At 39.9% G+C, this 22937-nt stretch overlaps 1 protein-coding gene across 1 annotated transcript; it reads right to left on the bottom strand.

Moving 5' to 3' along the window:
* Nucleotides 1-2255: 2255 nt before the first annotated feature.
* Nucleotides 2256-17455, bottom strand: LOC147327230 (serine protease 1-like). Its single transcript, XM_086297374.1, has 9 exons — nt 17354-17455; nt 15362-15445; nt 13706-13889; nt 13477-13607; nt 4126-4454; nt 3858-4031; nt 2936-2997; nt 2495-2637; nt 2256-2414 (listed from the first exon to the last, which is right to left on the bottom strand). Exons 1-9 carry the CDS (start codon nt 17453-17455, stop codon nt 2256-2258), a joined length of 1368 nt encoding a protein of 455 aa, XP_086153500.1.
* Between the last annotated feature and the right edge of the window lie 5482 nt (nt 17456-22937).

Raw genomic sequence — 22937 nt, 5'->3', positions numbered from 1 at the left:
TCTGAAATAATTACAGTTTGTATAAATTTACACTGAAGACCAAAATACACACACATACATAAAACCCATAAATCACTAAAACCTATTAAAACACATGGAAAATTACCTCATTTGTTGTGCTATTCAAAGATGTGTATGTGTGTGTATTCAGGCCAAGTCATAAAGAAAACAATAGAGGTCAATATACTTTATGTTCTACAGTCGCTGCAGATTAATGAAATATAGTGGAAACCTGAAGATCCTAGGTATAGTAGTTTGTGGGAAATAAATACAGTGACGTGACCATTTAGCTCTTGTGGCATGAAACTGCTTAGTGCATTATTATTTGCTTTTCTACAATATGATATTTGTTTAATAATTGATTTAGTGCATAAAATAGTTGATAAATAAAATGTCAAATATCTAATCTAAGGGAGTGTCTTTGACACATGCTGACTGCATTCTTCTTATAACCAGAACAGGAAGTGAGATCAGAGGAGAACAAGAGTGAGCAGTTTGGTGAAAGGAACAGGAAGGATGAAGAAGAGGTGAACATCCACACAGTTTAAAAGGAGACATCATGGCACAATAAGAGCACAAGCTCTAAGATGAAGACTGGTAATGATTAAAAACTGCACTAAATAGTATCATTCTGTGACTTCACACTTTAGGTAGTGCATAACATTTACCACTTTATATTAATTTTACTATATGTTTAAATGAATAAAAACAAATAACTTTAAAAGGTGCTGTTATTGAGTGAAAATTCAAAAGACTTCAGGGCTGTTGTAAGCCCTGTATGCTTCAAGATCCTAGCAACGCCCTCGCCAGCAGCAGCAAACTGATATGGACCAGTTTATGCCTTTTATTTGGTTGTAAACTCTGATATACTTTTATAATTAACCTTTGGGTGACTGCACAAAGACTGAGAGGGGATGACAGAGAGGGAGAAAGATGGAGGAACTCAGCACATATAAGAAACAGGTAAGAGTGGACATGAAGTCAAAGTCAGGGACATGTCCGATAATAAAGACCTTCCACCTGGCTACATATATGTCACTTCTGCTTTGCCCACATTCATCTATGGTGATCGCTCATAACTAAGCAGGGTGCTATGCTCTTATCAAACGATGCTCTTAATGTGAATAATAGCATTTAGCAGCATTCACATCACTGTAAACTTGAACAGGATGAATGCTACTATACTGATGTGACAGACTACAAATCTGTTCTCCACTCTCTGAATTGGTGTACACGAGTCTCTGTGCTGAGTCTGCTCAACAAAGTGTTTGGGTTTGCATGAATTCAAAAGCTGCCATTTAAAACCAGCTCTATTACCAGTTTGCTTCTTGTGCAGGTGGAGTTGCAGGGGGATTTTGAACTGTCTGTATTGTATAATGGTACTTTAAATACTTGATGATTTGGTGGACTGGCCTCTATGTGGTTAAGAGACTGAAACAATGCCGTGCAGGTTTCTCCTCTGATCTGCTTTTTCTTAAACTGTTTTTGAAATTTACTGGTCAACATGACTGTGCCATTGCATCGGGTTTTAAACTAAAGTGACCACCGTAAAGCTGATGTATTATATTAAAATCTGTTATTCTTAGACACTGCTGTAGGTCATCCAAAAATTACATTTCTTTTGAAGGCAACACTAAAAGCATGACATTAAGACTGAGCTGAGCCCTCCTAAAGGTTTGATGCTGGAGTCGCCCCTGATTGAGTGCTTCTCACACATTTATGATTTTGAACAATTTACAGAAAATAATATCAACAGTAAGTACTTTTAAAGATTAAACATATAATAATAGTTGCTAAATTCATGCAAGTCAAATAACTGATTGATCAACTACAGAAACAAAATTGTACTTCATGTGTTTCACGAGCACAAATCTTCATCTGTAAAATAACAACTAAAGATGTCAGATATTTGTAGTGAAGTTAAATGTACCAATTTCCACTTAGAAGCAGCGGAGAAGAAGCCACAAATGTGATGGAAAGACCAAATAAAATAAAATAAAGTACAAATTCCTTACATTTGTACTTTACTGTAGTAATTGTACTTAATATCATCTGGCAAAAAGGACCCAACAACCTTCATGCAAACTTCACAGTTTCTGAACAACTGAATGATCTACTTGACGCCTGAAACTACATTGAAAACACACATGACGTATTTATATTTTAACAATCGAAAGTTCACATGTAGAAACAATTCACACCGAAGCAGCTTCTTGCAGAGCGGACTGTTTATTTTGAATGTTATTTTAATTTTATTATTTTCCATTATTTGGTGTAATGATCGGCTTTATCCAATGAATGTAAGAGCAGACCTTCAGAGAAATAGTTGGTCCGGTACAGGCAGGTTCACAACCACCAACAAGCACACCATGAATCTTGTTGTTTTTGGCCATCACTCCACCACCAGAATCACCCTGAGAGAGAAAACATAAATATTTTGTACCAAAACATCTGATAATGATACAGATAAAATGTTGGCAGCATGGTAACTCACCTTACATATGTCCACTCGAGGTTCTTTGTAACACATCGTGTTTCCATTTGGCCATAAGAATGTTGAATTACATGGAGTGAGGTTAAGCCCACAGTTAACAACATGCATCTTTGCACACTGGAGATGAGGCGGTGTGCCAGAGACTAGAGAAAAAAATGTAAAAAACAAAAGCTACTGCATGTTTCATGCAAGGAAATCAGATATTGAAAGAAACATGATTTGCCTCATTTCTGGAACAAAATGTGTTCTTTAAAAGAAGCTGAGCAGCATTTAAAAAGGAGGGAAATTGACAGTATATCCACAAAAAAATGAAATAAATACTTTATGTCATCACAGTTTTCAAATAAAATGAAAAAGTAACTATAACAGGCACACAAGACAAAATCAAAGTATAATATAAACTAAAAAATTGTGAAATAATCAAAACAATACTGGTCTTACGTTTGTTGTAGTTTACATCAACCGTATAGCCACCATGGCCTGCAATCTGAATGACATCCATCCTACAAATTAAAAAATAAATAAAATTCCATCTCCATGTCTGCAGGCTGAGTATTTCCAGTTCACTCTAAGTCAGCTAATCTTTTCAGATTCAAACATTTTATTAAAACATTACATTTCCTTCCATTTCCTCATGCTCATGTTTTATTGTCAGTTATTATAGATCATGGATGTAGCTCCTAAGCAGGTACCTAAAATCAAAACCAGAACCCTCTGCTCAATATTCAAGTCTCAGTTACATTATTGTTAATAAAGAAGTTCTGCAGTCACTAATGGGGGTTTGTAACTTCAAAAGCATGATGTCATTTTGTTCATAGACTACAGATGTTGCTACATTTTTTTTTGCTCTTCCTGGATCTTAACATCTTCTCCTGCTGTATTAACTTTGATTTCTAAGTGTGAAACCTTGTGACATTGGGGATTTAAGTATTTTAAAAACTTTCAAAATGTGAGTTTTGAAAGGGAAAAGATTTATTTTAAAACTCATACTGAAGCATATTTGCAGATTTGTTTCATGCATTTGTGAAAATGTGAATAATTTCTGTCGCTGCTATAGTTTAAAAAGAATTATTTTCATGCTAGTGTTGGATTAATGTAACACTTCGAGAACATAAATGTAACATATTCACTGTGTTGAGTCTAAAGGCCTTTGTCTTATTCATTTAGCCTGACTGGTTCCTCCTGTGAAAACAGAATCTGTCTCTCTTTATTACAGAATAAACTATCACAATATCTAATTTAAAAACAATATCTGATCTAACAAAAAAAAAAGACATTACACTCTGCCTGAAACATATTATATCAACATCTCAAGGACCTCCAGAATTCAAACTTTATACTTAAAAGGTTACTCAAAACTCACTTTTTGCGACGTGTACATTTAGGGAAGACAACAGGCTTAATCTTATTCTCTGGTGGGTCGATTTTCAGAAGCATGATGTCATGTTTTCCTGTTTGGTCCTCAAAGATTTTGTGATCAATAATTGTCACCATTCTTCCTGGACCTGGATGAATTCCTACATATGCAGACATAGTCCTAAACAATGGAAATGGTAAAAGAACAAAATACCAGTAATGATTTTTGTCTCTGGACTGGTTTTTTTAAAATATGTGAAACAGTCATTTCTCACCATCCAGGTTGATCTTTCCAGCAGTGAGCTGCAGTTAGAACCCACTGGCTGTGGATCAGAGAGCCGCCACATAGATGATGGTAATGTGTTCCATGGGTCAGAGTTATGTGCACGTGATACAGACGATCATTTTTCTCACAGCTATGGTCGTGAAAGATTCTCTTGTGCAAATCCACCTCTGTGCACACCGTGAAACCTGAGAGAAGAGTAATATACTTACAGATGGTTGGCTTACCACCTGAACAACATATTGTGCAGCAACTATACTCGCAGTCCCAATTGTTCTGTTTCACAAACTCTTTGCCTTTTTCAGTGATATAGATGCAAAGCTCAGTGACAGTTATTTATTTGCTTCAGTAGCTCATTAGGGTCTGTCTCAAACTTTTTATAAAAGCAGTATAAAAAAAGCATGAAACATCAGTTGTTCAGTTAATGTGATATTGGCTCACTTGATATAACAATTTCTTTTCTTTTATTTGTCTTGTACATATCGTTATTGCACTTCCATAAGTGACAACATTGAACACCGATGTTTGACAGAAACAAATCCACAATGTCTCATTCACTCAGTACAAAACCTTGAGGCTGTTTTCCTGCCTTAGTGAACAAAGATATGAAATGCTATTTGATTATGAGTAAGCTCAAAATGAAGTTCATTGTTCTGTGACATACAGCTGTCTTACAGCCTTAAAACTTTTTGTGTGGGCCTCTTTCTGTGGTCACTTATTGCACTCTTAGTTGTTAATACTCAATATTCAGTTTTTCCCCATGCAGGTTAATCAGTCATGTTTGCATGGTTGTAAAATAAACATATTCATTGTTAATTATTGATAATCAATAAGTACATAACCTAAGAAGTTGTTTCACATCCTCCTGAATCATATCTTGATATTGTTACCTTTTTAATAATAGCACAACTTTAATCAATTGAATTCTTTCACCTCAGGTGTCTATTTCCAAATCCACTCGAAGCTTCTTCAGAGCGGTTGGTGTGTGTGTGTCCAGGTGGCAAAGACCTTAAGGTCAGATTTGTGATATTTGGCTGTATAAATTAAAATATGCATACTATGTGATGTGATTGCAGAGAGATTCAGATGGTGCAAGAGGAGATTTAATGGTTCATTACCTGGACACAATTTAAACTACCATTTATCACAACTACCACCACCATCACCCAGGACCTGAAGTGGGAGCCCACCATCACCTCCGTCATTAAGAAAGCCCAGCAGAGGATGTACTTCCTGAGGCAGCTGAAGAAATTCAACCTGCCAACACGGACGATGACGCAATTCTACACTGCAATCATCGAGTCCATCCTCACCTCCTCCATCACTGTGTGGTACGCTGGAGCCACTATCAGGGACAAACAGAGACTGCAGCGTGTTGTGCGCTCTGCTGAGAAGGTGATTGGCTGCAGACTCCCATCTCTGCAGGACCTGTACACCTCCAGGACACTGGGGCGTGCAGCTCGGATCACAGCTGACCCTTCTCACCCTGGACACAGTCTGTTTGACCTGCTCCCCTCAGGCAGGAGGCTCCGGTCCATTCGCACCAAAACCTCTCGCCATAAGAACAGTTTCTTCCCCTCTGCTGTCGGACACATGAACAATAACCGTATGACTGTTCCCACCACTAACACATGACCCTACGCTGTGTTCACTGCATCATTCCATGTTTGGCACTGATCACCACCTGCACTCATGTATATATCATGTATATATCTATCTACTTAGCACTTTTAATTCTTACTCTTATTTTTATTTTCATGTCTATTTAAACGTAATTTATAACAGTATGTTTGCACTGAAGCACCGCAGCAATTTCCTAATGTTGTAAACCTGCTCAACATTTGGCAATAAAACCCTTTCTGATTTCTGATTTCTGAACTAGCTTGTAGCAGTATTTCTCTCTTTCTCTTTCTTTCCCACACATGCATGAGCGTGCAGTGGCGTGTGAGCACCTACAGAGTTAGTTTTTCGAATATATTTCAAATATGGACCCAAATGCAGAACTCAGGAGACAAAGGATGAACTCAAAGATCAGCTTCAATGCAGTAGCAAAAAATACAAAAACACAGTGGCAGGGCAGCAGCAGGGAAACTGGATACTAGCAAAACCAGGGAAACACTGAGGAAGGAAACAATACAGAGAGGGAGGACACAGCAACCAATTAAGACAAACTGAGGGAGTAAATACACAAGGAGCTCAGGACAAACAGGAGACACCTGGGAGGGCAGCTGAACCTAAATAAGAAAACGAGACAAGCGACGTAAAACTAAATAAAAACCACAAGAGACAACAGACTAACACAATAAGTAACTTGGTGTGCAAGAACAGAAACACAGACGTGACACAGAACGCAGGACAATGGAGGAAAATAAACTCACTGAACTATTTTTACAAATTACAAAAGGAGATAGTCTGAGAAATAAGCTCGAGGCTACAAAATTCAAAGTAACCAGAACAAACTAAGCATAAAGATGAAAGGTGAAAATTTAAATCACAAATAAACTAAGAAACAAATTGAAACTATTTAATAATAACAGCAGTATCTTGGGCTACGTCCACACGTACCCGGGTATTTTTGAAAACGCAGATTTTTCTATGCGTTCGCACCTTTCGTCCACACGTAAACGGCGTTTTCGGTCACTGAAAACGGAGATTTTTAAAAACTCCAGCCAGGGTGGATATTTTTGAAAACTCAGTTTTTGCGTTTACGTGTGGACGAGAAAAACGGAGAAAACGCAGCGTCAAAGGTGTGCGCATTTTTTGACGTCACACTGTGCGCCAGGTTATTGTTTCGGTGAAATGAATTTCTACAATGGCGGACTTACACAAAATACCATTACTGTTCATTTTACTCTCTGCAGTGTTTAAATGCTTACACAGTTACTGTCCCTCCACACATAGGACTCAGTTCTGCTTCTATGCGCCATCTTTGTTTACTCTTTCCCACCCAGGCTGACTTCTGATTGGCCAACATTTCTACATGGATAGGAATATAGCGCCATCTGCTGCTTTGGCATGTTCCTAGCAGCGTTTTCCTTCGTCTTTGGCTTTTACGTGTGGACGGGATTTTTAAAAAAACCGAAAACGGAAAATCTCCGTTTTCAAAAACACCCGTGTACGTGTGGACGTAGCCTTGTTTTGTGTTTCTGGCTTCTAGGGATTCTAGAAGTGGAAAAATGTACTTGATGGAAGGGAAGAGCAGTCATGCTGTCAAAATGTAAAGTAAAACATGAGTTGAATCTATTAATTTACACACTTTTCTTATTTGCCTTTCCATCATACTGTATCATAATGTGCTATTTCTTCTCTGCTGTGCTGAATTTCACAATAGAAGACGACCATTTGGCAGCCACTGTGCAGAGCTGTGGCCCAACTCCAAATGTGACCAGAGCTCTTATCCATCCATTTAGTGGGTTTATCAGCAGTGATCAGTCCCATAGATATGGGCTAGTCGGGCTTTCTACACCTGCTAGTCAGTTCAGAAGGTTGTTATCATCCATTCAGATGGAGGATCACTAACAGGAGGATGGGAAGACTCCAGAATCCATTCTCACTGATCTCCGGTGGATACGGCAGTGTTTACAAGTGAGATGATTTAAATGGACAGCATTTATAGAGTGACTATAAAAAGTCAGCGAGTCTGTGTCTGTGCTGAACCATTTAGAATCAGGTTTTGAGTCAGGCTGCATTGAGTGTGGGACTTAAAAGCATTAGGCTTGAAGATGGTATGAAAATCTCTACTTACTTTCTACGCTATATTTTTGTTACTGATTTATTAATACATTTTACATTGTTTCTTTTGTTTATCAGTAGAGAGAACACAGATTTCAGAGGCGCAAAGAGAAGCACTGTTGCTTCATACTTAATACTTTAAAGCTGCATTAGGGGAAGACAAGAAGCAGAAGTACTTCCAGGCACAGCCACAGTGAGGGAGCAGACACCTTACACTGAGTTCGGTGCTGGACCAAGGCCAGGAAGATCGTGAAGGACCTCAGCCATCCCAACAACAGACTGTTCTCTCTGTTGAGGTCAGGAAAGCGATTCCGCTCCCTGAAGACCAACACAGAGAGACTGAGGAGGAGCTTCTTCCCGCAGGCGATACGGTCTCTCAATCACACCACCACACAGTACTGACCCACACATACAGTTCTTACACACACACTGGACTTTCTGGACTTTGGTTTTGCACAACACTGGTCACTATATTCTTCATTTCCGGTTAATACTTGTACAGCTGCTGTTATTGTGTATATATTTATTTATATTTAGATTTCTTCATACATTCTTATATAGTTCTATATTGTGTATTTTGTTGTACAGTTATTTTATTTTCAACTTTAATTTATATATTTATCTTTATCTTATTCTTCCCAGTTAAATTTACCCTTCATTCTAATTTGTGTTGTACAGTTATTTCATTTTTAACCTTAATTTATATTCTGTTCCTTCCTAGTTAAATTTACCCTTTTTAATTTTTCATATTTATTTCCTATCTTATTCATAGCCTTTTCCTTTTTTTGTTTTCTTTAGGTCACGAGCAGTTGTCCAAGCATTTCACTACATATCGTACTGTGTATGACTGTGTACGTGACAAATAAAATTTGAATTTGTATTTGTATTTTGAATTTGTATTTGTATTTGAATTTGAGTTCAGAGAAGTCAGAATTTCAAGAAGCGTCTGAAACAGCTCAGGTTTGGAAAGAAGCCTTTTATGTTGGGTGTTATAAAAAATATACACATATTTATAATAACAACTATAATATTATTATAAATAGTAGTTATTCTCTTATTATTATAAATAAATACAAACATTTCAGTTGATTTTCTATCACATATATTGTGTTAGCCCTGTGATAAACTGGCAGCCTGTCCTGCTTTTGCCCTGTGGCAGCTTCAACCTCCCACTGTCACGATCCTGGGTCTTTTGACCCAGCGTTTTAAGTTTTAGTTTATTTTTGATGTTTATGGTTTATTTTTAAGTTCATCAGGTTATCTAAGCTCATTTGTTTATTTAGATTCCTCTTGTGTCTTCTACCCCTGTGTTTTAGTCTCCCTTTGCCCTCTTATGTTATCAAGTTTATATTGTCTTGTCTGCGTCTCATGTTTCCTGTTTTATTTTGAAGGTCTGTGTCCTATTTCAGTGTAGTCAGCTTTGCTTCCTTTGTCTCCTTATGTCAGAGTAGTGTCAGCTGTTTCCCCATGTGTTTCCACTTCCCCCTAATCACCCTTGTGTGTATTTATTCTGTGTGTTTCTGTTCATTCTTTGTCAGGTTGTCTGTTGTTCCATGTCTCCAGGAGTGTCCATGTTTATGTTTTTGCAACGTTCAAGGTTTTGTTCTTTGCATTTAGTTTTCCCAGTTTACTTCTAGTTAGGTTCTTTCTTGTGTGCATCTGCCTTTTGTTTTTGTACTCGTTTATCAGCCACATTAAACGGCTCGCTTTTAACCTGACCGTGTTTTACCCAGCAGACATTTATTTCAGTGACTCTTTTGAATTTAACGGACTTTGGATTATTTCCTGTGCAGGAGGAGGAGAAGGAGGCTATTCGGGCTCAGATGACCCGGATAGCCACGGCTAACCCAAGGTTTCTGGATTTTCTTGCCTGATGATTTAAAGAACTTTGTTACTGCCTCAACCTCAGTAGTAATATAACTAGTTTAGGAGCATTTCACTTTTCTTTTGTGCTCTGAAAGACACAGAGGCTAATAGTTTTTAAAACAGAGTACCACAAACAACATGTATCCCTTTAGAAATAAACTTTTCTTGTGATACTTCTAAAAACCACATTCTTAACTAGCCACAATAGCACTGTATCGACCCCCCAATGTTCCTTTAATACACAGGTGTCAAACTCTGGCCCGCAGCCTAATTACATTTGGCCCGCGAAGCCATACCAAATTACTATTAGAGCTGGCCTACTGGTATTATACAGCTAATATATATATTGTTTAGTATTAAGCTTTGCTTGTTCCATATTCAGGTTTCCAGCAAAACTTATTTGAGTCCATAAGAAAATATTCATTCTTATATCTGGAGGAAGATTTTTTTTTCAATAAATATTAATGTTAGCCCACGACTTTGTTCCAGTTTTGAATTTTGGCCCACTGTGTATTTGAGTTTGACACCCCTGCTTTAATACAACCTATAATTGTCTAGTAGCCACACAAACGCACTGCAACAGTAAGACTTGATGATTAGACAGAGGGGGTTACAGGTAGGGCCCCAACAGTCAGCAAAACAAGTCATAAAACAATAAAAGCTGCATACTTATCAAGAGCATCCCAGCACACACATCCCAACTGTAGTTCCATAGTTTCCACCTTTTTTCTTTACAAACTGCTCTTTTCATCTCTCCATGTCAGAGGTCAACTGAAACCAAGTCCACCTATATAAAAACACCCCATCAGACACACAGTATTTTCCTCAGCACTTCACAACTTTCGCAAGGTATATCGTTTTAACTTTTTTTTTCGGACCCCGGACACAGCGCTGTGAGGTAGTTAGCACACAATTTGGCCATGTAGAAAGCATCGTTTGTTTGGAACGCGTCATCACTGTTCATAAGAGTTTAATTTAATCAAACCTCATTTCAGGATCTACGTGGCTCCTCATCACTCGCCGATTCATCATTTTATTTAAATATCTGAATTTTCAGAATGGTGATCCAAGCGGGACACAGAGGCTGCTAGTTTTAACGCACCAGAATGCCGCAAATATAAATAAAAGTCTGACTATCCCGAGAGCCTAGCCGCAGCGACACCTTTCTTTCAAATGGATGCCTGCAGGTGCGTTGGAGCCGACTTTGCTACCCGCACAGAGCGTTTCTGACAGTCGGGCGCTGCTTATGCAATAAAGAAAAACAACAATACAGCATGTTTCTCTGCTCCAAGACATCCGCGGTCCTTTCACACGGTAAGCATGTCTGTTATACCCAGCGCATAAATGTCTGTATGTCAGCGCTGATTAAACCCTGTTTAAAAAAAAAGAAAGAAAAAAAGAAATGTTTACGTGGAGGCTGTTGGCTCATTGGTGTCAGATGAACTTTTTTTCAATCACTGCACTGAGGGCATTAAAATAAATACAGTAACCATCAAAATAAGTTTTGTTGATAAAATACATTTCTTGAAACCGTCCATTGTTTTGTCTGAACTCTAAACACTGAATCCAATTTTCAAACTAAAAGCAGTGCTTTCAAAATTTACACTAAAGCAAAAAACCTACAAGAACAAAAAATAAACAAAATAAAATGATAGTACATAGTGACATATATGTTTTATTTCTCATAACACATCATTTCCATCTTGTCTTCAGTCCTGCATTTTTATACTTCTAAGACCAAAATGAAAACTAAACTCTTCATATTCACAAACACTATTTGTTTCAGGATTTCATCATGATTCATTTTCCATATGAGGCAGTGCTTTCAAATTACTTTTGAAGTAGTACAGAGAAATTACTCTTCTCCTCTTCTTTTAAATTGCATCAATATTTTCCAACTGAGCAGTAAAAGGACACGGAAGTCAAACATGAAGCATCAACGTGATGTTTAGATGTCGATTAATATTACAATAAGAGACTAAAGTAACTCGCTTTGAACACTTCAGTTTTCTCTCTTGATGCTGCTGTTTGTTTCCTCCTCCACTTGTATTTTTCTGCACTTCAGTGAATGTGCATAGCGCCCTCTGTTGTATGTTTGGGAGAACTGCACTGCACTGTCATCAAATGAAACTGTGCAGAGGTGGAAAATGAGCAAAGGAAGCACATCAACTGAAGAAGCTTCTTGGATCAGAAGTTAAACATCATCCAGAACCTTAAAGAAGTAAAGTCGCTTTCTTTCCAGGCTCCTTAGACAACCATGACCTGGATGACTGAGAACCTACAAACACACATGAGCAGCAGTTTATTTAATGTGGACCTGAGCAGTGCCCAAAACAACAACCAAACAATTTTTATTGAACCCTACTTCAGCCAATCAGCAGTCTTTATCTCTTTCAGCATCAAACACAAACCACACCTTGAAGAGAGGTGACAAATCCACAAACACCTTCAAATGTAAACACACATCACACATGATGAACATGGATCCTAACATAGTTGATACTTTTTTTTGTAAAGCCTGATACTAAATGTATGCAGGCCACCTGAACTGCTTTGTCTCGAGTGCCGCCCACTGGGTTGGTCACTAGAACTGTGTGTTGCCATCACTGGAGCCGTGGTTGGTCTTTTAGATTATTTAGACTGGGACTGTTTTTTGTTGATTAGGCGGCATGGTGTCCTGACGGCTGCCTCTGTTGTTTTTTTCCCAGGAGGAGGAGAGTGGAGCACAGGTGGACAGCAGCCACGGAGCAGAGAGCACGGAGTTTTGGGTGAAGACATGACACAGGAGTCGAGGGAGCTCAAGAGATTATTGTGTTGTCTTATTTACTCCACTGTAAATAAAGAGCACTCTCCATCGCACGAGTCCTGCTTTTGGGTCCTCCTTCCCCACTTCACAAAGACTGAAACTAATTATACAGGTAATAATAAAGGAACCAAAAGTTCACATCTATAGCTTTAAATTTGGACAAATCTGTCAACACAACCATCAAGAATAGAATAAAATACAAACAAACACTGAAACTAATGAAAAATTACACATGATATATGAACTGTGGAAACTAACTGAACAATAAAACTCAGAATAAACAAATTCAAACATTATATGAAAGGTATAAACTGATTTGCATCTTATTGATTTGCAGGCTCACTTTGCTCCAGGACTTGACGACTGGCCCAACCCGTACAGTCTTTGTCTCTTAATACTGAATGTTGAAAACTGATACTCATGGACACCTTATTTCAGCCTCTTTACTTTGCATAAGAGACCCAAAGCTTTACATCAACATGATGTTGTCTAGTGGACCAGCACGTCCATTACATGTTTTGCTGTTATTGCTGTTTGTTACGAGTTCAAATATTGAGGGTGAGCACAAAACAATAATGGTCCAGAAGAGCTTCGGTCAAACAATGTTTTTAATGAACACGTGCGTGGGGAGATGAACACTGCCCACAGACAGCATCGATCTCCGCCCAATGATACACAAGCAGTTGTTTTATACCATCAGGGTTTACTTTTATGACGCCCCCTCATGCGTCAAGCAGATACAACACAGGCATAAGTTTCAAAACCACAAATGTTCTGTTGACGACTTTGGACACATTTAAAAGGACATCTTCTCCGTCTGGAGGCCAGGTGCTTCCTATTAATCTTCTAACTCTCGCTTATCTCCTGGAACAAACTGTCCCTTAGGCAGACACAATTTTGCAGTCACAAGCTTTTGCAAACTATTATTTGAACTCTTACACCAACAACGCCGTTAAACTCGCCCTCCCAGAAGCCATCGTCCTCGTGGGTCTCTCTGCTCAGGATGGGGATGATGGCGCCTTCTGGGAACGACAGCTCATCTTCCGTTTGTCCGCGTAGTCGTACAAAGCCTTTGCGAATGAAACTGCAACACAGACAGTGGCAACGAGGGTATTAAACAAAGCAGGAAATCAAAACTCCGATATTATCTGGTGGAGGCGGATCTCACTCCTCGAGTCTCCGTTGACGGAGCCGGTTGGGAGTTCGGTTTCAGGTTCGGTGGAGTTGCTGGAGGACTGGGATCGGGCGTCCAGCGCGGCCAGCGACTGCAGCATGCTCAGCAGGCTGTTGGAGGAGGGCAGCTGCAGGTATTTCTCCAGGACGTAGCCCACCTGTCCGCTACGGTTTCTGGCCTGGAAACACAGACAATGCACACAGACGATGACAACAGCCAAAAATGTTTCAACAGGAAAACTCCTAATGAGAAAAAATAAAGTCAGATGTAAAGAGTAGGGCTGTAACAATATCACTGCATCGTCGCCAGAATTTAATAACAGCCACAAAGAGAATAATAGGAGAGCTTTTGTTCTCTCTTCCTGAATTAACGAGAAATCTAAAATCCTAAACAAGCCTCTGCTGAATTCATGAAGCTTGATTTCATGAACACCGGTGGCCTCCCCTTCCGCTGCTTACTTATTTTCATTCAGATTGAAAACACTCAGAGGTATTGGGATCTCTGTTGGGGCATGCTAAAACAGATCTATATAAATGATATTGCTCACATTTTTATGTATGATTATATTCATTAAAATAAATACCCCATTAAAACACTATATCTGTATATGAAAAGATAATCACCTAAGTAAATATACATAAAATATTGGCTCAACACGTGGAACATTTGCACAATGGCTCACAGGAAAGCCAGACTTACACAATAAACAAAAGTAAAACAGCAACAATGCACAATGTTCCTTCAGGGAAATGATCTGAAAACAACCACACACAAAGTACACAATGACTACACACCAGCAGCTCTGCAGAGGCGTTTATAAAAGAATGACTTCACACAATGATGGGAGCATCCACAGCTGACATTTCTACATTTAAGTAGACACCACTGACCACCCGAAAAATGTCCTCAAAGACTTCTCAAATTTTCTCCCAAAGGTCCAGGAGCAACTTTGTAACAGTCTGTGACAAACAAAGTGAAAATGACAACTAAGTAGCTGGGAGATCATCAAATTAACATTTTATATCCATGACCAGGTCACTCCGCAGATCTCAAACTGATCAAGAGTCCACGAACCGCTGTTAAAAAGCAGAAGCTGACAAACTGTGATCAAACCGGAGCGCTGCTGAGGCAGGATTGGATCACCATCAATCAGGATTTGGCCCAGATTTTCAGTAGCTGCACTTAAGGTATGAATTTAAAAACTGCCTCATTCATGAATTATTGCATTCACAAACTTGGGTGCCATGCCCGCCCACCTGCCTGCCCGGCTGCGTGACGAGAATCTCCCATCAGCCCTTTACGGCTGCAGGGCCAAAAAAGAAGCAGAGAACTGTGTATTTGTACATTTTTTGATTTGTCTGTATGTTCAGCAGAGCTTCTACCACCCAGGCCAACCTGACCTGCCTCAATGCACCGCAGGCATTTTAGTTGAATTATTCTAATTCCTGAAGCCACATCAGTTCAACTGATCCCAGAGAAACACTAAAACGTCCAGTAGATAGTCTGTACCGGTGCGGGGTCTTATAAAAACTGAAACTAAATGTTTGTCAAACAGTCTAAGAGCCAGAGAGTGAACTAATACACAAAACAACCAACCCTCAAACATGAGAGTGCATCTGCTACATAACTGTGTTTGTGTTATTTTTGTACCTTGACCCAGTCCTCCATGTCGCCATCATCGATGACCTCCAAGATTTCCTGCTCCTCGATGGTCAGCTCGTCTGGCTGAGAAGCCTGCAGACAGACAAACACGTTCATTCAAATTAAAGCTGCGATGTAACAGTTTAACCATCTTCATTTCACCCGTGATGTATATTTTTCAAATACCGCCACACTGGTGAACGGACAAAAATGCTCACTGTGGCTTCAATAACATCAGCCAGAACACTGAAGAAAACACTGAGACCATGCCTGCATTTATACCACACTTTACTCAGGACTCAGGTAATATAAAACAACTAATACTCCAAAGCAGCACAAAACTCAGACTTAAACTAGAATTTCTGTACAAATTCAAAGAGCAGGTGTTTTAAACCTGGACACAGAATCATTAGTGCCACAAAGTTTGGGAAAGTAAATCTAAATGGGGGTTAAACACGACTGGAACTGATTAAAAACAGCCAAAACAAAATTGGCTTTACTTCAAAGTCAGAATTATAACTGGTATCCCAGTATTCACTGCCTGTCTGTTGTCAGACGCATTTGTGTGACCATAAATACCACTTAAGTGGGAAAAGGAACTTCTGGTCATCTCTGCTTGGACTGCTGACTCAAGTGTCAAAAAATGATTTGATAGAGGAACTTGTATTGGAAAAAAGAGGAGCAGGGTATTGATCCCTGTTGATTTACCCGTCAGTCTACAGTCATAACTTTACCTATGACTAAAATCTGACACAAATGAGCATCTTCTGAAGGATGTCACCAGTCCTTCACCTGGTGACATGTTAAAGATCCACGTCCAATCCAAATATTTAATTAAAAGTGGAGGTTGTGCATTTATTTAGGAAGATAAACAGTCTGATAAAGTCGGAACAAACACGAGCTGGAAATAGTCCCACGGTGAGGAAATGAGACGACACATCTGTAAATAAAAACTAAAAATGGGAAATAATCTAAGTTCCTGTGCAGGGCAAGGAGTACAGTACAAAGTTCACTGTTCTGCCTTCAGGCTCATAGTTCAGACTAACAAAGATAAAGACCAATCACGCAGGACTTATTATGTTTCCTGCTTTGACTTCTTACCCAGACTGTTCCATAATGTGTGTGCAGCACTTTTGTGATTAAAATCTATTTAAATTAGTTGTTTATTTCAGTGCAGACAGATTATTGACACTCAAACAATGGAGCTACTTTGTCTGTTACTTACAATTTTTTAGAAAATTAGAACATTTTTTCCTGCTTGTGTATCAATTTAGAGGAAAGGTCATCACCCAGCTTCTCAAGCTTCATACTCCAGTGATCATGAATGTCTAAAAAAAAAAAAATCTTTTCTGCATCTGGTATTGTTGAGATGTTTAACTCTGGACCAAAAAGGTGGATCTGCTCTGCCTAAAGCCGCTTTGAGCATCAAGGTCCTGAGCCGAGTCCAGTCCGGGCTTTTGTGGCCACGGCCAGCTCAGCTTTCAGGATGCCCGTGAGCTGCTTGTTCCACTCGTCTGATTTTGTATTGATTGTTGTCTAAACAAATTAATCTGTCATCTGTTGAGCTTTGTTCCACTTCTCAACAATCTCCTCTGATCTGTGTTCATTACAGCATTTTACCTGTGGTTTCCAACCTGTGCAGTTCAAACCTGAAGGATCCACATTTCACTTCACTTTTCTGTAGAAATTGATTTTCCGGTAAACTGATTAACACCTCCTGCCAACTAAATTAGTCAAACACGAACCTTATTTTATGCTACAAAATTTGTATTAAAAGCAACCCAAACACTTTGAGATTTGGATTTTAATAGTTTCAAAAATTATTCTTCAAGTTTTACTTGAACATTTTAGAGAAATCAAGTTCTAAATTTTTAAGGTTGGGGATTTCATTCCATGCATAATAAATACGAGTTTATTTTCCCCAATAATCACTAAAAGCAATCGCATGTGATATTTTATGCATTTAATAATGAATAAAAAGAGAAAAACATCAGTATTTACCGTATCTGAGTCGACAGGCTGGAACATGAAGTCTGGTGCTTGCTGGAACGCCATGTTCTTCTGCACAAACAGCTGCTGGTGAAACTCCTGCAGAACCTGCATGCGTTTCAAGGGAACAGACAAAAATATACATATATACTTATTTAAGGTTTATCACAAGCTTACAAATCAGCCCATGTCTAAACCTGCATAATTAACACTTAGTAAAGCCTTTAGGGTTCAGGCTTGCTCCCTATTTAGTTTTAATTTCTTGCCCACATTTATTTCTATTTAAAATTAACTTTGAAAAAAAAAAAAGACCTCCAGCTGAATGAATTGTGGCCAGTGATCCGTGTAGCTTTGGGCCACATTTATAATTTTTTATTTTCCATTACTCTGTCAGTTTATTTCTGTTGTATTAAGTTATGTGATTTGCTTATAAAATGAACCCAAATCAGCTTTTTATTATTTTAAACAAGTCAAATAAAAGAAAACGCCAATAACAATTAAGAGAATGACCATAAAGCCGTTTCTGGTTACTATCAGCTGATCTGAATGCTGATGACCACTCTGGTGTTTGTGGTCACAGCCTGACATTAAAAACGTATCACAGGCTCGAGTTCACCGCCTGCCTATTTTCACACAGACTATTTTTAACTCTCCAGCTGCTGAAAGCTTAAAGAGACAGTTAACAAATTACATAACATATCACTGTAAGTAACACAGGTGAAGGTACAAACAGTTTTAATTCTAATTTCAGGTTTTTTCTAAAGCCAGCTAAAGCAGCCGGGGACTGGACCACAACCTGGACCACAAAGCTCTCTGCCCACCCGAGGGAGGACGAAGTACCTGTGTGGATATTTTAAGCTGAACTCATGGGGCACAGCTATTAGCTGTTCTGGAAAACAAAGAAACCTCCCCAGTACTGGTCCCAGGCTAGTAACTTTGGTCTTTTGAATTGTACTTAAGTTTGGCCCCTCATCAAGAACCAGTTGCCTTGGGGAGACCATACCAGGGGACAGCATAGCTTCTCCTCCTCAACTGCGATCATTCACAGAAAGGAAAGGAGCCAGTGTAGGTGGTTTGACTGGCATCTGAAATAGGAGGCCTCCAGAATGTCTCCTAGACGAGCTGGTAAGGGCAGACCAAACACACACTGGACACATTATGTATCTCGGCCGGCTCGCCGTGGTATCCCAGTATTCGCTGCCTGTCTGTTGTCAGACGCATTTGTGTGACCATAAATACCACTTAAGTGGGAAAAGGAACTTCTGGACATCTCTGCTTGGACTGCTGACTCAAGTGTCAAAAAATGATTTGATAGAGGAACTTGTATTGGAAAAAAGAGGAGTAGGGTATTGATCCCTGTTGATTTACCCGTCAGTCTACAGTCATACCTTTACCTATGACTAAAATCTGACACAAATGAGCATCTTCTGAAGGATGTCTGACCTCTGCCTTAGAAACACGATGAAGAGCTGAGTTATTTGGAAAGCTACTCGTTTACACCGAAAGGCACCAGAGTGGCGGCTCACTGTTCTCCAGGAAGAGCAGGAGTAGGTGGCTGGGGAGGGGGACGTCTGGGCATCATGACCGGACTCAGATAAGCAGCAGAAAATAGATGGAAGGAAATCAGGTTTAGTAATATCAGTTTTATATTCTTTAATCTTGTACACCGTATAAATGCCTCACATTTTAATCAGGCTTCCTGTAGAAACAAGATGCTGCTGCGTCTCTGCTCACATGGAGAGGCAGAGGTTGAGGTTGTGTGTGAGAAATATATTACTATGAATTACTAGGCTAACAATTACACCAAACTGCCAGGCTTGACACCATCTGAAAAGTAAAATGAGCATAAAATGAGCAGCTTACCCAACCCAAGTTAAATAGTATCCCACAAGTAGCTCATTTTACTTTTGCTCCCCCAACTTATTTAATCAACCAGCCACAGTGTGGAGCTGACATTCCAATCAAGCTTAATCAAACAATTAAGCTCTCTCTTTCATAGATATAAATAACTGCTGCTAGCTATGACGTTTAAGGAGTGAATAGTGAACTTCTTTTAATGGTGTGTTTAATTAATTTTATTTAATAACTTGTGACCTTTGAGTCCCTTCCTTGCAAGAATTATGGCCAATGACGGAAATGTATGTATTACATTTAAATCAAATCAAATCACTTTTTATTGTCACATCACATGTGCAGGCACACTGGCACAGCACATGCGAGTGAAATTCTTGTGTGCGAGCCCCACAAGCAACAGAGATGTGCAAACACAACAACACAAACGAGCAAAATACAAGAATGGCCAACCTGAAACTAATAAATATATGCACAATATATAATAGTGTATGCATTTCTGGATGTGTATACTAAATATTTTCCTACGTGTGTGTGTGTGTGTGTGTGTGTGTGTGTGTGTGTGTGTGTGTGTGTATACACATTTTTACAAATTAAATAGTAAAAAAATAAAATAAAATAATAATAATAATAATAATAATAAAATATATAAAATATACAGAGTTGAATATGTGCAAAACAAGTGGCATTTATATACAGTGTGGAGTGCATAATGTTGAAGTTCCAGTAGTGAAGCTGAGGTGTCTATGACGTGTTCAGCAGTCTGATGGCCTGATGGAAAAAGCTGTCTCTCAGTCTGCTGGTTCGGGACCGGATGCTGCAGAACCTCCTTCCTGATGGAAGCAGTCTGAACAGTTTATGGCTGGGGTGACTGGAGTCCTTGATGATCCTCCCCGCTTTCCTCAGGCAGCGCTTCCTGTAGATGTCTTGGAGGGAGGGAAGCTCACCTCCAATTATCCGTTCAGAGCACCGCACTACTCGCTGGAGAGCTTTGCAGTTGTAGGCGGTGCTGTTGCCATACCAGGTGGTGATGCATCCAGTGAGGATGCTCTCAATGGCACAGCGATAGAAGGTCCTGAGGATGCGGGGGCTCATGCCGAATCTTTTCAGTCTCCTGAGAAAGAAGAGGCGCTGCTGCGCCTTCTTCACTGTTTTGTTTGTGTGTACTGACCACGTAAGATCCTCAGCCAGGTGTACGCCAAGGAACCGGAAGCTGCTCACTCTCTCCACAGCAGCGCCGTTGATGGTGATGGGGGTGTGTACTTCTCTGCACCTCCGGAAGTCCACTATCAACTCCTTTGTCTTTGCGACGTTGAGGGTGAGATGGTTGTCTTGACACCAGTGGGTCAGGGCGCTGACCTCCTCCCTGTAAGCCGTCTCATCACCGTTGGTGATAAGACCCACCACTGTAGTGTCGTCCGCAAACTTCACAATGATGTTGGAGCTGTTAGTGGCTGTGCAGTCGTAGGTGTAGAGTGAGTACAGGAGAGGGCTCAGTACACACCCCTGTGGAGCACCAGTGTTCAGTGTGATGGGGGATGAGGTGATGCTGCCCAGTCTGACCACCTGGCGTCTGTCAGACAGGAAGCTAAGGATCCAGCTGCAGAGGGAGCTGCTCAGTCCTAGATCCTGCAGTTTCCTGTCCAGCTTCGAGGGAACGATGGTATTGAATGCTGAGCTGTAATCTACAAACAGCATCCTCACATACGTGTCTCTCTTCTCCAGGTGTGACAGGGCAGTATGTAGTGTCAGGGCTATGGCATCATCAGTGGACCTGTTGTGGCGGTATGCAAACTGTAGAGGGTCCAGTGAGTCGGGTAGTGCAGAGCAGATGAAGTCCCTGACCAGCTTCTCGAAGCATTTGCTTACGATGGGGGTCAGGGCTACAGGTCGCCAGTCGTTCAATGAGGAGATGGTGGAGGATTTGGGTACAGGGACGATGGTGGCCATTTTGAAGCAGGCTGGGACTACAGACAGAGAGAGGGAAAGGTTGAAGATGTGCGTGAACACTCCAGCCAGCTGAGCCGCGCATGACCTGAGGACGCGGCCGGGAATCCCGTCCGGACCAGTAGCTTTGCGTGCGTTCACCTTCCTGAAGCACTTCCGCACATCCTCCTCAGACACAGTGTGCGCACTGACGTCATCCGCGGTGCGCACACTGTCCGGTCTCATGGTGTTCGCTGTGTCGAATCTAGCGTAGAATACGTTTAGATCCTCACACAGAGAGGCCGTGGTCTGCGGTGTGCTGGTTTTCCCTCTAAAGTCTGTGATCGTGTTTAGTCCCTGCCACATACTCCGAGGGTTGTCAAACTGTTGTTCCACCCTGTCCCTGTACTCACGTTTGGCTGCTTTGATCGTCTTCCGGAGTTGGTAATGTGCGTGTTTGTAGTCCGATGTGTTCGCGGAGGCAAAGGCGGTGTTCCGTGCCGCCAGTGCCGCGCGAACATCTCCGTTAATCCAGGGTTTTTGATTTGGGAAGGATTTGACTGTTCTGGATGGGACGACATCTTCCACGCATTTCCTGATAAATCCACAGACTGAGTCTGTGTATTCATCAATGTCTCTGGCGGCCACGTGAAACATTTCCCAGTCCGCGTGATCAAAACAGTCCCGCAGCGCAGACTCCGATTGGTCCGTCCAACAGTGCACCGCCCTCCGGGTTGGAGCTTCCTGTTTCTGTTTAAGATTGGAAAACAATGTTAATGCCACAAACGTGAGTTGTCATATACATCTGTGAGTTAATCTGCACAACCGTGTGCACATGTGCTCTGTGCATGTACACACACAAAGAATTGACCTTCGTTCCTTAAATTTGTAGCATTGCCTCTGTGCTGACTGATGGTGCTCAGTGGCTTTTGCTTCTTGCTTTTAAATCAGATGTCACTCTCAACATAAACACAAGCTACAGCAGCCAAGCAGTCTTAGCTGAGGAAACAAAGATACATTTCCTCATTTAATGTAAAATATTGTGGTGATGTTATGTTATATTAGGCAGGCAGCTGCCCAAATAACACTGTGACAATCAAAAGTATATCTATTTTGAACGCCTCAGCTGGAAAAATTCAAAATGGTTTGTAAAGTTGGCCACAGGTCTGTATGTAAATGGGAGTTAAAACATTGCTTCATATTTGGATATGTATGATGTTAGTGTTTCTAAAATACTAAAAAATGTGTTTATTAACAAAGTAAACTAAAAATAGACATTATTAAACTTTATACTTTTAACTACAGAATTGAACATAATATGAGATAATGTGTTTCCACTGTGGGAATGATGGATCCAATGACAAATAACTTTCAGATTAGTAAAGCTATATTTTTAATCTTTCTAGTTTTCCATTTCTATTTAGATGGTTTATATTTATATTTAAAAGGAACAGGATCATAACAAAATAACACCACTGCAAGTGTAACAAAAATATGTTGAAATCAAATGGTATGTTATTTGAAATCAATATGAAACAATGACACATGCATTTTATCCAATTTTTTTTATTTATTTAATTTTTCCCAATTGTCCAAATTAGTCTGTGATTTGCCTTATTGTCCAACAAATCATATTTATATACAAATATATGTGACTCTCAAATATGATTTAAATGGATCATTCCTCACTTGATGACGAATTATCCATTTAAATATTTGCAGAGTCCTAAACTTGATGCCAGTGAACTTATCAGCGGTTGGTTTTAAGAAAAAAAGCCCAAAAAATCCCCTATGAGCAAGCACTTGGCGACGGTGGGGA

This window comes from Aulonocara sp. 'chitande type north' Nkhata Bay, linkage group LG6 (genome assembly GCF_057382095.1).
Source record: "Aulonocara sp. 'chitande type north' Nkhata Bay isolate Kocher_YH1m ecotype deep benthic linkage group LG6, A_spYH_male_GT1.1, whole genome shotgun sequence".
Classification (NCBI taxonomy): Eukaryota; Metazoa; Chordata; class Actinopteri; order Cichliformes; family Cichlidae; genus Aulonocara; species Aulonocara sp. 'chitande type north' Nkhata Bay.
The sequence above is the reverse complement of the archived record's forward strand: the minus strand, read 5'-3'. Positions and strand labels throughout refer to the sequence as shown.